General features: G+C 43.6%; 1 protein-coding gene across 1 annotated transcript in view; it reads left to right on the forward strand.

Moving 5' to 3' along the window:
- LOC141167251 (laminin subunit beta-4-like) overlaps window positions 1-17,960 on the forward strand; it is a 409,239-nt gene that overhangs the window by 29,825 nt on the left and 361,454 nt on the right. The window contains exons 4-6 of the mRNA XM_073654690.1: window positions 485-545; window positions 1,498-2,969; window positions 3,088-3,265. Coding sequence (XP_073510791.1) covers window positions 485-545; window positions 1,498-2,969; window positions 3,088-3,265 — 1,711 coding nt within the window. The remainder of the gene's footprint in view (window positions 1-484; window positions 546-1,497; window positions 2,970-3,087; window positions 3,266-17,960) is intronic.

Raw genomic sequence — 17,960 nt, forward strand, 5'->3', positions numbered from 1 at the left:
TCTTTAAATCTGTCACTATCCCAAGCAAATATAATGCATGAATAGCAGAATGCAATGGGATGTACAGATGTGGCCATCTTTACCTTTGGCTTAATAAATCATGGGATGTGAGGTTTGACATTCCTGTTTTCCTTTCACAAGATGTACAGTGCCTTGAAAAAGTATTCATACCCCATGAACTTTTCCAATTTTTTTCAAGTTACGCATACAAACTTAAATATATTTTATTGGGATTTTATGTGATGTATCAACACTAAGTAGCAAGTATTTGTGAATTGCAAAGCAAATTGTACATTATTTTCTAAATATTTTAAAGCTATAAATCTGAAAATTGTGAGGACTCTCAAATTGTAATATTTTTCTCTCTACGGCTAACACAGTTCAAAGACATGCATTTGTATTTAACACCCTTGAGGATATACTTTGTAGGACCACCTTTCTCTGTAAATACTGCTGCAAGTCTTTTGGGGTCTGTCTCTACCAGCTTGGCACATCCAAAGGCTGAAAGTTTTGCCCATTCGTCTTTGCAAACTAGCTGTAGTTCAGTGAGATTGTGAACAGCAAGTTTCAATTCTTGCCAGAGATTCTCCATGGGATTTAGGTCTCGACTGTGACTTGGCCATTCAAACATGAATAAGCTTTGATCTAAACCATTCAATTGCAGCAATATGTTTAGGGCCGTTGTCTTGCTGGAAGGTGAACCTACGACCCAGTCTCAAGTCTTTTGCAGCCTCCGACAGTGTTTCCTTCAGCATTTCCCTGAATATAGCTTTATCCATTTTCCAATCACCACTGACCAACTTCCCTGTCCTGATGAAGAAAAGCATCCCCACATCATGATGCTGCCACCGCCATGTTTGATAGTGGGGATGGTGTTTTCAGGGTGATGTGCAGTGTTAGTTTTCTGGCACACATAGCATTTTGAATTTAGCCCAAAAAGTTTGGTCATATTTGACAAGACCACCTTCTTCCACATGCTAGTTGGTTCCCCCACATGGCTTTTTGCAAACTGCAAATGGAACTTCTTATGGCTTGCTTTAAAAAATGTCTTTCTTCTTGCCACTCTTCCATAAAGGCCAGACTTAACCCTGGTTTACTCTTCTCCACAACTTTATCACTGACTTGTCTGGTGTTTTCTTTGGTTTTCATAATGCTGTTTGATACCTAAAGTTCTCAAACAAACGTCTCAGGCCTTCACAGAAAAGCTGTAATTATACTGAGAATAAATCATACATGGGGGAGTCAATTTACTAGCTAGAGGACTTGTGGAGGCAGTTGATGGCTCAGGATTATTTTTTAGGGGTATCAGACTACAAATGTGCATCACAATTTTCAGATATATATTTTTTAAGTATTTAGAAAACCATGTATCATTTCTTTTACACTTCACAAATACTTGCTACTTAGTACTGGTATAAAAAAGGTACACCTATTGCTTTTACTTATTTATTTACAGCAGGGTATTTATTTATTTTATTTATTTTGTTTCTGTCTTAGTTGCTGTATGGAGATACTGCATTGAAATCATACCGTGTAGCAGACTGTGGGACTATCATACGATTGAAAATACATTTTGGTATGGATCAGACTCCCGCATCTGCCCCAACTACCACTGCTTCTACATTATTTAATTTGTGCAACTTGGGTCTTACCCTCAAGAGCAGTTTCATGCCTTTAAAGAATAGTCCACCTGTAGAGACCTTTATCGGTCTGATCAATCGGGAGGTTGACCTTTTTAAAAAAGGCATCTCTAGTGGCAAGCTCAATTGCCCTGCTAATATGTCCAATTCTGAACATTTGGCCCTGCAATCCCTGATCAAAGATAGAGAGTTAATCATAAAGCCTGCAGACAAGGGCGGAGCAGTGGTCATAATGGATCTCAAAGACTATATGGAGGAGGTTACTCGCCAATTATCCGATACTAATATCTATTTACCATTAGCGTCCAATCCCACATCCAAAATAGCTTCAAAGATAAAGACAACTGTGGAAAAATTCTTGGGGAACGGTACAATTGACAAAAAAGTAGGGGAATTTCTAATTAATCATCACCCCATCACCCCGGTTTTTTATGTGCTACCTAAGGTGCATAAAAGACTTTATAAACCACCAGGACGTCCCATTGTAGCATCCACAGATTCTGTCCTATCACCACTCAGTATCCTACTAGAGAAAGTTTTGTCTCCTCTAGTTAGGAATACTAAATCAGTCATCTTGGATACAGGCGATTTTATTAAAACAATTCAGACGATAAAATTGGTACCCATCCACTCCATTTTAGTAACTTGGGACGTCAGTAGTCTGTATACGTCGATAAAACACCATAAAGGCTTAGAGGCGGTGGAAGACTTGTTCTCTTCCTCGTTGGATAATAGGAACAAGGTGGATTTCTGTATAGAACTCCTGAACATAGTTTTAAAAGAAAAATTTTTCATGTTTGGTGATAGCGTTTTTCTCCAGGTGCAGGGTACAACGATGGGGTCCAATGTAGCCCCGCCATATGCTAATTGTTTTATGGCTCATTTCGAAGAAAAATTCATCTATACGAACCATCTTTTTCAGCAAAACGCCATATTGTGGCGACGTTATATAGATGATATCTTTTGCATATGGCGGGGCTCATTGGACTCCCTCCTTATGTTTCACACCCAATTGAATCAATTATGGTCAGAATTACAGTTTGTTTTACATCATGATGCCGAGACAGTCAGTTTCCTGGACACAAGAGTTACCAAAAAGACTAATGGGCATTTGGAGGTGGATCTTTTTGTGAAAGAAACTGATCGCAATAATTTACTACATTTCTCAAGTTGCCACCCGAGAGCTACAAGGGAATCTATGCCCATATCTCAGTTTGGTCGGATAACTAGGATTGTCTCAGCTCCCCAGACTAAAATCGCACGTCTAGATGAGATGGAGACTAAATTTCTGAATAGGGGATATCCACAGGCCTTACTGACGAAATATAGGTATAGGTCTAACTCCCGTAGGGAACAATCAGGGAAGAGAATTCTTCTTGTACATACTTTTCACCCATTTATGTATAAGATACATAAGAGCATACGCAAATTTTTTCATATTCTACAGGATAGTTATCCTTCAATTGATGAATTCAAATTACTCTTTATGCCATGCTTTCGGCGACCCACTAATTTACGAGATAGACTGGTACGAGCGGACATTGGCTCTAGAAGGATACTCTCTAGACAAACGTTCCTACATACTCCTAAAAGGGGAACGTTACCCTGTTTGCATTGCCCACAGTGTAATAATGTGCAAAAGGGTGATAAATTCTTTCATCCCCACACGGGGGAAGCTATTAATTTTACAGATTTTTATACATGCGATTCCTCATTCGTTATTTATGCTATAAGGTGCCCATGCGGTCTCGTGTATGTTGGGGAGACCACCCAGCATATATGAGACCGCATATCGCAGCACAAATTGAGTATCCGTTGTGGTAAGACTTATCTGCCTATTCCATCTCATTTTGAGCGTGTGAAGCATAGCATAGCTCAGCTTAAATTCCAAGTTCTTGAATATGTGCCAGTTCCTAGGAGAGGAGGCAATATAATTAAAACATTAAAACACCATGAATCCTTTTGGATACATAGATTGGACACCTTAGAACCAAGGAGACTGAATAGGGATTATGAAATCTCAAGTTTTATCTAATTTTTTCTCCCCCTTTTTTTTTTCTCATTCATTTTCACAATAGAGCCGTCAAAATTGAGTCCCACCATCAAACTGGTTGGTATGATAACATTTTTGTATCAATAATGAATTTTTGTGATTATATTTTATTATTCTTCATTTTTTATTTGTTATTTTTATTTTTATTTTTATTTTCATTTATTTTTTATTTTATTTTTTATTATTTATTTTTCATTTTTCATTTTTTATTTTTTATTTTCAATTTTATTTTTATTATTTTTATTTCCCCTTGACCTTCCCCCCCTTTCCTTTTACCCCTTCCTTCTTTTTTTATTTATTTTTATTTTTACTCTATTTTTCCATATTATCCAATTTTTATTATCTCTCAGTTTTTTCTCTATGTATTTTCTGTATCATCTAATTCTCTTTTCTTTCTTTTTTTGTCCTATTCATTCTTCTTATACTCATATTTCCATTCCCTATTCTATTACCATTTCCATCGAATAATGCTTTTGCAGTCAGTATAATTATATTTAATCATTGTTTTTTGTATTACCATATTAAATATGCCTTCCATTATTCTGCTCAGTCTTTGACTTCTCTGTCAGTTGCACACCGAAATGGCATGTCACTTCTGGGGAGGCGCCACACCACTGATCATGTGACACTATTATTACCCCACCAACATGGCGCCTAGCGGCGACATATTTCCCCCGACGCGTCATTCCGGTGACGCGCCTAGAAGTTAATCATGTGATCCCCTGGCGCTCGATCAGCGCCGCGTTCCGGAAGTACAGAAGTAGTATAAAAACATGCTCGATCCCCTGGGCACACAGCGCATTCCTTATAGCACGGTAGTGCTTTTCTCATACAAGCGCCAATTAACTACTTCAACTTCTTCTGTGACCCGGGTGAGCAGCATTTTGGTTTTGAAATCATATACATCTGTTGTAATGAGGTTGTGTGCACTTACATAGTGATCTGTGGTATGTCTTTCTCTTTTACAGCCATTGGTTGGTTTTTCCACACATCCACTGGGCAGAACCCTGGTAATAATGATTTATAATGACTCACAATGATTCATAACGAACGATATATTGATAGATATTGCTGGATTTTGCTGTTATGTATACTATTTCGTTTCATGTTTGTGAATCACTCCTGTTACAAATGTGGCGCCCCTGAGGGTTCAGTCGCCACAGGGGTACTGCACCTCAGATAGAGGTGTGGTATCTCCTCTTCCAGGTAAGGATGGAGCACTTCTCAGGACCCTAATTCACCATTCAACACTACACCACTCCTGTCCTGAGGGGGGCTTTAAGGCACCAGGGTGCTGCCCCAGCCGGGATAGAGGAGATGGGGGGAACCAAAGATAGGGGGAACCATGTAATGGGTGAGGGTGGAGGACACACTTTTTGGATGCACTAATAGCATCATATATAATCTTCGGCCATCTTAGGTTCAAGGTCTTTGATTGTGATCTTCATCACTGAACGTGGCTTTCTGTGTGAACCTGCAGTTGATGGGGACACGGTCCTCGTGCTCTGGTCTTGAGGCGAGGAGCGGGCAAGAGTTAACGGCTGACTCTACCCGGTCAAGGTCCCTACCTAAGAAGGCCTGGAGGGGAGCAGAGGAGACAAACTCCACAGGCAAAAGGATCCCTGGGGGATAAGGACGGAGCGGCATACGCCACCTGTATTTCTTCACTCTGGCCAGGCCAGAGGGACTCCTGCTGCAAGAGGGGTGACCGGCCCCCGATATCTGACTGTGTACTTCACGTCACTGTTGGAAAAGCCCGGCGGCTTAGTGAATCCCAGAGGGGGACACAAGCAGGGAGAAGGAGAAAGTGAGGGAGAAGAAGAGGAACACACAAACGGGGTCTTGACAGGTGCTCCTGATCTATCTGGAAAGTGCTGGACCCCCTTCCTGGTGGCCGCAGCGCGCCGCGAGGAGCAGAGGGAAGCTTTGCGGCTAAAGTTCATCTTAATGTGAGTAAAATCCCTGGATGACTTCACACCCCGCTTCAGCCTGTTATTTACTGCGCGGCACTGCACCCACCATCCCTTCCTCACACTGCCCTGAGGCCCGCTCCGCCTGCGGGGAGCCGTCCCATCTTAGCTGTCAGCAAGACCAGCCTCAGTGGACTGAGACAGCGCTGGTGTCCATCACCGGAAACCGTAGGTGGCGTAGTCGAAATACCACTCAACCCTGAAAGCCCATTACATCTTTTATGTGACCGCCCTGGGCACGGAACAGGTCTAGGCCACGACTCCATCCCACCCCCAACATCTGACCCGGCTCTGAGTAACCCCACTTCCCAGGGTGAGGGCTGTGAGCGTCACACAAGCAGCCATTGTCCTTTACATCATGAATTATCCCTATTGAATACTTACTTTATCTCCACATTCAGTATACAAAATTTGATTCTTATATGTATTAACTGTTGTTTGTATATTTTTTAATATGGGGTTTAGACTCATATATATAATTATGTTAATTAAATTTACAGTTCTGATGAAGGCCATATGAGGCCGAAACGTCATTTTGAAGAATCATATAATAAAAACTCTTGAAAATCCTTTTCATCAATCACCTATACTATACAGTGGCTTGCAAAAGTATTCACTTTTTACCTATTTTGTTACATTACAACCTGTACTTAAATATTTTTGCTATCTGATTTGTGTGTGATGCATCAGCAGCACTAAATAGTCTATGTTGGTGAAGTGACAAAAATATAGGCATAAATTTAATTTATAGGATCAAATAAGTATAAATTGGCATGTGCATATGTATTCACCCCTTTTGCTATGAAGCCCTTAAAAATTTCTGGTGCAAGCAATTACCTTCATAAGTCACATGCTTAGTGAAAAAAAGTCCACCTGTGTGTAATCTAAGTGTCACATGGTCTGTCAGTATATACACACCTTTTCTGAAAGGCCACAGAGGCTGCAACACCATTAAACAAGAGGCACCACTAACCAAACAACACCATGAAGACCAAGGAGATCTCCAAACAAGTCAGGGACAAAGTTGTTGAGAAGTACAAGTATGAGGAACTATCCTGGGAGGTAGTCAGTATGTCCCAACTTCAACTGTATCTAAGTCATACTGTGTGGTATGGACATTGACAGCATCAAACAGTGTGTGGAGGTGGACTGTGGGGGCATCATATTGTGTTGTGAGGACTGTGAGGTATCCAATATGTGCGTGGATACTTTAGCGGCATCATCTAGTGTGAAAGCTGTATGGAGATACTGCATTGAAATCATACCGTGTAGCAGGCTGTGGGACTATCATACTGCATGTGTAAGCATCTTGCTGGGTGTGGGGGCATCACCAAGTGTAAGGGATCTGGAGGCATCATACTGTGTGGAGTGACTGTGTGGATGGCTACGTAATTCTGTGTGTGGAGAGGAGTGGGGCTATCATATTGTCTGGAGGGCAGTGGGGGCATCATACTGTTTGTAGGGGCAGTGTAGGGACATCATATTGTTTGTGGTGGCACTGTAGTTGCATCATACTATGTTTGAGGGCACTGTAAGTGTGGCGCCCCTGAGGGTTCAGTCGCCACAGAGGTACTGCACCTCACCCAGAGGTGTGGTGTCTCCTTCTCTCAGGTAAGGAGGGAGTGCTGCCCGGAACCCCAACACCCACATTCAACACTACACTGCTCCAGGCTGGCTGGAAGGGCAAGATGCAATGTGTTTCCTGCTGAGCCCTGTCCCTGGCTGGAGTGGGGGGAACCCAAAGGTAGGGGGAACCAGTAGTGGGTGTGGGTGGAGGAAGCAGTTTAGGGCAGCACCATTGTAGGAGATATATAATGGGAAGCCATCTTAGGGTGGCAGATCAGTCAGTGAGAGGAGAGAGTGAAGACAGTCTGGGAGCAGAGTCTCTTTAGGAGCTCTGCTCCACAAGTAGGGCCTAGTGCTAGAGGCCCAGGAGGGGAGCAGAGGAGGAAGGCTCCAATCTATAGAAGGGATCCCAGGGGGTACGGCGAGTGCAGGACGGCACCCGTACGCCCCGAATCTGTCAGAAGACAGAGGGATCAGGCTGCAAGAAGGTCACCGGCCCCTGGACCAGCCGTGTTACTCCAGGTCTCGGCTGGAAAAACCGGAGGCTTCTGGCTTTTGTAGTTCAGTTGCCAAAGTCTCATTCTAATCTCTGTGAGGGTCAAGCAGGTCCGGGAACTCCAGTTAGACAGGAGGGACTTCAGAGGACCCGAGCGGGACTGAGAGTGGGGAAGCGCAGGGCAGGAGGGAGAAGACCCAGCGTGAAGTCGGTGTAGAGAGGAACACAAGAAAGCGGGGTTTCGTCAGGTGCTCCTAACCTACCTGAGGAAGAGCTGAACCCCCGGTCTGGTGAATGCAGCACGACGTGGGAGGCTGTAAGCTGGACAGTGCAACCTGAGGAACTTAACAACTGTGAGTAAAGACTCGGATGACTGCACCGCACTGCCTCCGTCCCTTATTTAAGTTGTGCCATCTTTCCCCCTGCACTACAACACCCAGTGCAACCAACTATATCTACACTGCCTTGGAGCTAGCTCTTCCTGTGGAGAGCCACACCATCCCTGCTGCAGTAACATCAGCTTCAGAGGACTGCTCCGCAGTGGCGGCTCCCTTTGGCCGCATTCCACAGGTGGCGTCACGAACACTTCCTAAAACTACAAACCCCTTACAAATATCATTCCCCGTTTTGTTGACCGCCCTGGGCCACGGACCGGGCCAGCCGCCGTGATATACCCCACCAGCATCCATAGGCCCGGCTGCCAAGTAACCCCCATGGCCCAGGGGGCGCGTCATTCTCATGATACTTTGTGGTGGACACTGGGGGCATCATATTGTGGGAGACAGCATACTGAGTGTGGTCAGCTGTTGTGACATCAGACTGTATGATGGGCTGTAGGACGGTACTGTGGGGTATCATACTGCATGTAGGGATGCTGTGAAGGCATCATACTGTGTGTGGGAGCTGATGGGGAATCATACTGTGTGGAGGCTGATGGGGCATGATACTGTAGGTGGTGAATTTATTGTGGGGGCCACTGGTAGAAACAGACAGAAAAGAGTCCCTGTGCAAGAACAGTATATGGGTCCTTTGCAGTCCAAAGGCTCATCAAAATGCATAATTCCACCTGCTTTAGAGGAAATGGTTCCCCTGACCTCTTGGGCTCCTTTGTGGATGCACAGATTGCACCAATTATATATCTTCCCCTGGTGGGGGCATCAAACTCTGTGTAGAGATGATGTGAGGCCATCATAATGTGTGTGGGAATTAATAGGGCATCCTACTGTGTGGGGGAATGAACTGTAGGAGAATCATACTATGTGTGAGCTGTGGGGGCATCATACTGCGTTTGGGAGCTGTGGGGACATCATACTATGTGTGGGGAGTTGTAATGGCATCATATTGTGTGATGATCTGTATGGGGAACTGTGGGAACATCATGCTTTGTTACTGTGTGGGGAGTTGTGGGGGTCATCAAATTGTCCAAGGGGGAATATACTGTGGAAGCATCATACTTTATGGGGAGCACTATGGGGGCATCATAGTGTATATGGTGGGCACTGTGAGGGCCATGAAATGGTACATACTGTGTGGGAACAGTAATGGACTTCACCAAGAGCTAGATTTCTGTGTTGGTACATATAATGGATAGGACAAGTTTAGGGTACTGGCTTAGCGAAAAGTAAAATTTGTTATTTTAAAAAGTTTGGATGTACTGTATGTTTTAAGGTATCACTATTCACATGAAAATTGATTCTAAAATGACCATCCTGTTAGTTCAAGCTTTGGCCACTAGATGACAGCAAAACCCACATTTACACATGACCAAACTCAGCTTTTCTGTTTTGCTTTCAAAAATGTAATAGTTACAAAAAAAAGATTTATTTATTTTACTCACTTATATAGCACCATTAATTACACAGCGCTTTACATACATCATTATCGCTGTCCCTACTGGGGCTCAAAATCTAAAATCCCTATCAGTATATCTTTGGAGTGGAAGGAAACTGACGCAAACACAGGGAGAACTCCTTGCAGATGTTGACCCAAGTACTGCAAAGCAACAGTGCTAACCACTGAGCCACTGTGTTGCAGGTATGCACTGCTTTCTATGGACTAAATACTGATATATAGTTGCCTATTATACCACATAACATCGTCAAAAATCTTCCTCTCCCAAAATAAAAATGTTTTGCCAAACTGTGACAGTTATACTGCGCTCTGCGTGACCCGTTAGTGGCTTTTACAATGTAATTCTATGGAGCCTCAGAAAGAGATGCCCACAGGAAGAAGCAAATAGTGAAACGTGCATCGGGGTGAGGGGATGCCGTGCTGGTAACCTCCTGACATCATCTACTTTTCTCCTACTTCTAGCTACCAATGTACCTATAGACGGTTCATTAATTGTATGTTCACATGTTGTCCTTGACACGTCATATATTTTTTTGAAATGCCAATTGGTATGTGTAATGCTATATTATATTGACACTTAAATATAATTATTGTCTTGAATGGATAAATCTATTTAAATCATGTGACACTTTTTATAAGATTATATTGTTCTTGATAACAGTCGTATGTCTGTCAGTAACTGGTGTCAGTATACACTGCCAGTGTTCTATTTGTTTTACCTTGCTCCCACGTACTTTATATGTTTTCCTGGATTGGTTTGTATAGTTTATACTACGTACCATGTATTTCTCAGATGGGGGGTTATTGAACCCTGTGTATATACTGTAGTAAGAACCCATTTTTTGAGATAATTCTATACCAGTAATATTGTTGATTATTGTCAGGATTCAGTGGCATCCCCATTAGAAGGTACTCTGCTATTTTAATCATATTTTTATGTATTTCTCTCAATAAAGAATTTTTTATTTTATTCTTTGGATCTCTTCTTTACCCAGCCCAAATTCAGGACCTGAGCACTTGGGACATTAATTTGTGAAATGTAATAAATCTAATAAAATCCTTACTGCTCTATTTAATACTGAATTTTCTCTAAATATTGTAACCATGCTACTCACTTGGGAGCGATGTGAGGTATCACAGGAACTGGTTTATTTCAGTCCTCAAAAAACCCATCACAGGAAACTCAAATACAGCCCTTGTCCAGGACAAAGTGAAACCTAAAGTAAAAAGTCCATACAATAGTGCTGGTTTGCTCACTTGGCACAGAGACCAGCTTCTTAGTCTTTTAGCAAAGACACACAATCCAGGAGGTCTACACACCTCCATACACACTGACTTGTGTGAGACAAACAGGCCACAATTTACAAAGTGAACCACACCCAGGGGTGGAGATATGGTGAGAAACCATCTCTCACAGCTCTTCAGCAGCTCACATTAAGATCTGGCCCTATCATGGCCAATTAACCCCTTTTAGTCCTATATGTACTAAAACATTATTCCAGGTTTAACTAACATCCCACTATGTGTCTAACAGCCACCTTGCAGTATATAATGTAAAATACCTTAAGGGTACAAGTGGAGAAACAGAGGGAATGCCTGCAGCTCCAGTAGATTTCTGCATTTAAAAAATGAGAGCGTAATGGGGGCTTTTTCACCCTATTGCTGTTTGCCATCTGATCCCTGCTGACTCAGTCCTGCCAAACTGTTCCTATTGGTTTGTGTAATCAGCCAGTACAGTCACAATGGCTAATTGTGTAACACAGTGAATCAGTTGCTGCCTCCCTACAGCTATATCCCTCTGAAGGTGAATCCACTGGAAGCTTCCGCAGTTAAGGCAGCTGATGGGCGCTTAGGCAGCTGTGCAGCTGGAGCTACACATAAAGGAGCAGGGTTAATTGGGCTCCATATCTCCATATGAGTAAAGATTTCATCTCGGTAAATGTAATGCAACCATGGACAAACCAGCCCACTAGAAGGCCCTGAGATTTCTATCAGTGGTGTGCTTAGCAGCAGACCTCGTGACCGCTGGACCCGAGTCCAGGATAATCTTTTCGCTAACTACGGCAGACACTGTTGAATACAATGGTGGAGGATAGAGATGATAGCTCCCTCTTCGGCTGTTCAGCCTGTGTGTCTGAAACTGAATGCAGCAGGCATGATGCAGTCACTAGATGTAGGCATCACACTGCATATAGGTTAGCAGTTGTGCCCCCATTATGCATTTGGAGAGCCATGGGGGTGGTCATACTCTATATAGGTGAACAATTAGAGCCACCTTAGTGCATGTAGGTGAGTTGTGGAGCCATCACAAGACATATAGAGGAACTGTGGGGACATCACAGTGCATATAAGATACCCCTTACTACATATGGGGGAACTGTGGGGCCCCCATACTATATAGAGGGAAACTGTGGGGATATTTTTCTGTATGTAGGGAGCTGTGGGTACCAAATACTTCACATAGGAGATCTGTCGGGGCCATCTTACTCTATATAGGGGAGCTGTGGGGCCCATCATACTGTATGTATGGAGCTGTGGGGACGTTATACTGTTGATAGGGGAGCTGTGAGGGTCCTTATGACATATACGGGAGCTGTGGGGACAACATTATTGTAAATGAAATGTATAATTTTAGGGAAATATATAACAGCAGTAAAGTTACATTGATTTGAGTCTGCCATCCACAGTATGGTCTCTATACAAAAGGGGCATAATGTAGATTTGCTGGTATTAAAGGAACCCAGAACAAAGGGGGATATTGCTGAGAATACATAGGTGTCAACCATTACACCCTTCTGCTTGGTGAGTCTGAGATTCAAAGAGTTAGCAGATGGTCACTGTAGCTAAGCTGAATCTTTCCTATTTGCTTTATGGAGGGTACTCGCCTCTAATTAGCCCACGATCCAGTTACAACACAGCAATTTTAATATTCCAGTTTAGGCCGTCTTGGAAACATGAGCCGCCAATATAAAAAACTGAGTTACACAAAGAAAGGTGTTCACATTTGGGGGTCAGTTGATGCTGGTTGTGATCCTTAATTCATTTCTTCTCCTGTCAAAGAAACAGAAGAACAACTAGGTATGTACATATGTATCATGTATATAATTGTGGGGGGAATCATAGAGGGGCTGTTGGGAAATCATACTGTTGTATAGGGGATTGGGGAAGCCATCATATTGTGTATATGGGAGCTGTGTGCCATCATACTGTGTATACGTTTGTCTCTGGGCCATCATATTGCATAAGGAGAGTTAAGGGGACATCATACTTTATATAGGGACCTGTAGGGACTGCATAGTGTATATAGCATGTTGAGGGAGCTATCATAGTCAGTGAGGGGTCATGATACCGTGTGTGGGTCTGTGTGGGCCATTATACTTTGTGTGGGGGCCATCATACTGTGTGGGGAAGTTATACTGTGTGGGGGCACCATACTGTTTATGTGGGCCATGATACTCTGTGTGGGGGAACTATGGGGACCTCATGCTCTGAGAGGGTATATACTGTGTTGGGGTCACTGTGGAGGCATCATATTTTGTGTGTGCAAGGTACTGTGGGGTCAACTTGTGAGGGGAATTCACTGTTGGTGTATTATACTATGATGGAGGGCATTCTTGTGTGCATCATATTCTATAAAGGCTGTGAAAGGGGTATTCTGGAGGGTGAAAACACTAAGGGGGTTCAGTAGGGGCATAATTACTGTGCTGTTTTTAAAAGTGGGGAGCTGTGAGCCTGACTATTCTACCAAATATTTTTTGAGGGTGTGGAGAGAGGTGGAGGTCAAATAGGACTTTTGCCATGGGCCCCTGTGATTTCTATTTATGTTTACAATCTAAATTCTAAATTAATCAGATTTTTTTTAGATTGTAGAGTAAGAACCACACAAGCACAGAGCAAACATAAACTCCATGCTTCTGTTGCTTTTAGTCAAACTCTAACCTATGAACCCAGAGTTGCAAGGCAACCGTGCGAACCACTGGTCCACCATAATATGTATAGATGTGTCCATCTTTATCTCCACTCTTGGTTTGAAAAATATTGATTTAGTAAAAAAAATCTTTTGCATAACTAACAACACACATTCAAATAATGAATTTTATGGCACTCATTTCTGACTATTTTGTGACAAAAGGAAAAGAAAGGAGACATCATCACGTGTTATTTTTTTAAATATGTAAATATGTATGTGTGTTTCTGAGTGTAGGACCCCCTTGTGCCTTCACAACAGCGTTGACCCAGTACAGCATGTACGCCACGAGATCTATAAAGGTGTTCAGTATTATCTGCCACCAGAGTATTAGCAGTAGATCATTTACGTTTTTAAATAATTTGAGAGATGGACCCTTCATTATTCAGACCTCTTTTTCCAGCAAATGCTGCACATGCTTGATAGGACTGAGATAACAGGAAATTGGAGGCCAAGTCAACAACCTAACTGTTTTCATGTTCTTCAAACCATTTTCACATTCACAAAGAGGTGAAAGAAAATGTAGTGAATATATTACAAAGTAGGGAAACTTGGAATCAAAGTTACATGGTTGTTCTCAACATTAATCTTCAGGAGTGCACCCCTCCCCTACCTCCTGCCTTCCTGCTTGCCAAGGGGCAGTGCTCTCCTGATTGACAGTTGAGTAGTGATGAGCAAGCACTAAAATGCTCGGGTACTCGTTGCTCGGGTCGAGCAAATTGGAATACTCGGGTGCTCGACCCGAGCAACGAGCCCAATGTAAGTCTATGGGAAACTCAAGCATTTTTCATGCGGCTCCCCCCGGCGGTCTGCAGAGGGCCTAAAAATTGCCCAAATCGATGGGAACAGTGCTCAAATGACATGGGAACAGCATGGGGAAGACCCCTGGAAGCATTTCTGACTCCCAGATCACTGCTGTCAACAATGTGGTCAGAGTATTACGCCACTTTTACGGACTCACAATAAAACATACAAAAACGAAACCAAAATGGATTTTCCTGGGAAATATGTTAAGGAACATCCTTTCCAGGGTAATGACTTGTATATAAGGCAAAATAAATAACCAAAAGCAAAAATACTCCTCCACACCTTTTGCTATGTTCATACGTAGCGTTTTTGATGCATTTTTGCACTTTTGCATTGCTTTCAACCAAGACAAATGCATTGACCAGGAAATGTCATTTTAACATTTTACAACCTTATCTGGCCATGTGGTGTGTGACACATCATCAGACACATGCATACAGTGCTGAAAAGACATGGGAACAGGATGGGGAAGACCTCTGGAAGCATCTCTGACTCCCAGGTCACTGCCTAAAAGTGTACCCATCATAAGTGATCCTTGGCGCATGCGAAGATGCCTCCCGACCTTCACCTGTCGTTGCAGACTTGCAACAATCACCGTCCACGTCCTTGTCCCACTGCAGCGTTCAGTTGTCCCTACCCCATTCCTTGGAATGCAAGGGCAAGTATGCAGCCAGCCAGCCACCCACCCACAGGCTGCAATACTATACTGCCAAATTTTTGACAGCTGCTTGCACTTGAAATGTGGCCTTTTAGGCTTGTCGAGGCAGAAGCTTTTCTTAACCTCATGTCGGCGGCGGCCGGGTCCCCAGCCGCCACTGTTTCTCCCAGTGTTGTCTCCGCCTTCCACAAGCACGGGTCCCACAACATTACCCATGCCCTCCCCAGTGCCCTTAGTGGGAAGGACTGCCTAACCACAAACACATGGACAGGTAAATGTGGCCAGGGACGGTACGGAGCCAGTCCACAGCTTTTTTTGCTGAGTTGTATTTCACCACAGCCATATTCTTTAGCTTGGTGAAAGGACTTGGGAAACCATATCTACCCAGCTGTCATTTCTCCCAGGAAGTCCTATAAAGCTGCTTTCAATTGAAATGTGGCCTTTTAGGCTCGTGGAGGCGGGAGCTTTTCACAACCTCATGCCTCATGTCCATACTCGGTCCCCAGCCGCCACTATTTCTCCCGGTGTTGTCTCCGCCTTCTACAAGAGCGGGTCCCTGAACATTACTGCTGGTACTTTTCTGTGGGAATCTGCTTGCCTCCTAACAGCCTGGAATATTTCCAGTAAACTATGGTACGACGCCATGGTATTAGCACTTCCCCCAGTACCAGTAGCGAAGCCTTCCCCAATTTCCTTCTCAGGAATTTTATTTGGTAGACTGAGTGGCTGCCCAAATACATTAGTTTCTTACAAAGGAGCTGAAGATAGAGTGGCAGTAGGTGCACGTTTCTCCAGCCTGTTAGATATCAGAGGGTGAACGGCAGCACATTGGATCAATGGTTAGCACTGAAGCCTTGCAGTGCTGGGATCCTGGGTTCAAATCCCAGCAAGGACAACATCTGCAAGGATTTTGTATGTTCTCCCCGTGTTTGCGTGGGTTTCCACCTCAGTAAAAAAGCAGCCACACACACTTTTCTTAGCCAGGACTGCTTCTCGGCAGGGTTGGACGATCCTACCAGAGAACCCTCTGGTGTGCCCTGGCTTCTACATCAGGAGAGTTCATGATAGCGCTAACTTTTGCAGCTGCTATGGGGCTCTTGAGCGGGGGAGAAAGGTGAGCCCTCAGAATCAAATCCTCTGGTGGGCCCAATGTTTTTCATTCTGAAACAGCTTCTCAATGGGAGTTGTATTTCACCACAGCCATATTCTTTAGCTCGGGTGAAAGGACTGGCATAGAGGGAAACCGTATCTACTCCGGCTGTCATTTCTCCATCACCAGGTTCCGCCCATTGTCACACATGACCATGCCTGGCTGTATGTTCAGCGATGAGAGCCACAGATCAAGCAGCTGTGTTACAGCTTTCAACAACTCTGCAGCGCTGGACGGTTTGTCACCTAAGCATTAAGCATGTTATCTTCAACACAGCCTGTTGCCGCTTGGCCAAGGCAGTGCTGCCGTGCTTTCAGCTTGTGACTGATGTGGCCATTTCGGAGATGGAGGAGGAGGTGCAGGAGCTGAACTATGTGATTACATTGAGGTTACATTGGTGACTCTGTTTTTATACTAAAGAAAGATCCTACTGGTTTTTTTTTTACATTATTTTTTAAGGCAAATGAATTCACCGGGAAATGTCATTTTAACATTTTACAACCTTATCTGGCAATGTGGTGTGTGACACATCATCAGACACATCCTGTTTCATTGATGATGGAGGGACTCTGAAAGACAAATAAAGCAGGGCCACAGTAACGAGTACGACATGTTACCATTAGAAAGGAGAGAGTCTGCTATACAGTTATAGGGTATGCAGTGAGTCCAACAGCTGACCAAATTTAGGAAAAACCCCACTGAGAAATTAAAGACACATAGAGCAGGGCCACAGTAACGACAAATTCCCATTAGAAAGGAGAGAGTCTGCTATACAGTTATAGGGTATGCAGTCAGTCTAACGGCTGACCAAATTTAGGAAAAACCCCACTAAGAAACTAAAGACACATAGAGCAGGGCCACAGTAACAACAAATTCCTATTAGAAAGGAGAGAGTCTGCTATACAGTTATAGGGTATGAAGTGAGTCTAACGGCCGACCAAATTTAGGAAAAACCCCACTAAGAAATTAAAGACACATAGAGCAGGGCCACAGTAACGACAAATTCCCATTAGAAAGGAGAGAGTCTGCTATACAGTTATAGGGTATGCAGTCAGTCTAACGGCTGACCAAATTTAGGAAAAACCCCACTAAGAAACTAAAGACACATAGAGCAGGGCCACAGTAATGACAAATTCCCATTGGAAAGGAGAGAGTCTGCTATACAATTATAGGGTATGCAGTGAGTCTAACGGCTGACCAAATTTAGGAAAAACCCCACTAAGAATTTAAAGACACATAGAGCAGGGCCACAGTAACAAGTATGACATGTTCCCATTAGAAAGGAGAGGGTCTGCTATAGGGTATGCAGTGAGTCCAACGGCTGACCAAATTTAGGAAAAACCCCACTAACAATTTAAAGAGACATAGAGCAGGGCCACAGTAACGACAAATTCCCATTAGGAAGGAGAGAGTCTCCCATAGTGTTGGCCTACGCAGTGAATGCAAGGGCTGCCAAAAATTTGAAGGCACTTCAATGCCCCTTGGAAGAGACGTGGAGGAGGGCCTCATAAAAAAATGTTCCCATTAGAAAGGAGCGGGCCTCCTATACTTGTAATGCCCATGCACTAAGTGTATGGGCTGACAAACATTTACCCCTGGGGGGTATACATGAACATACTGTATACATTTTTTTTATGGGCATCATTAACACCCTTTAAAAAAATTATGTGGGTGTTGCATCACGGACCAGGGTCACCCTGGTGATATGGTGGTGGAGGATGAGGAGAAGGAGGAGGACAAGAGCAAATAGCCAAAATCAGGAAGCGTATACCCATGTGTGGGTGTGAAAAGGTGCATGGGAA

Source organism: Phyllobates terribilis, unplaced genomic scaffold (assembly GCF_046119375.1).
Source record: "Phyllobates terribilis strain yellow unplaced genomic scaffold, ASM4611937v1 Scaffold_11__3_contigs__length_659146591, whole genome shotgun sequence".
NCBI classification, from domain to species: Eukaryota; Metazoa; Chordata; class Amphibia; order Anura; family Dendrobatidae; genus Phyllobates; species Phyllobates terribilis.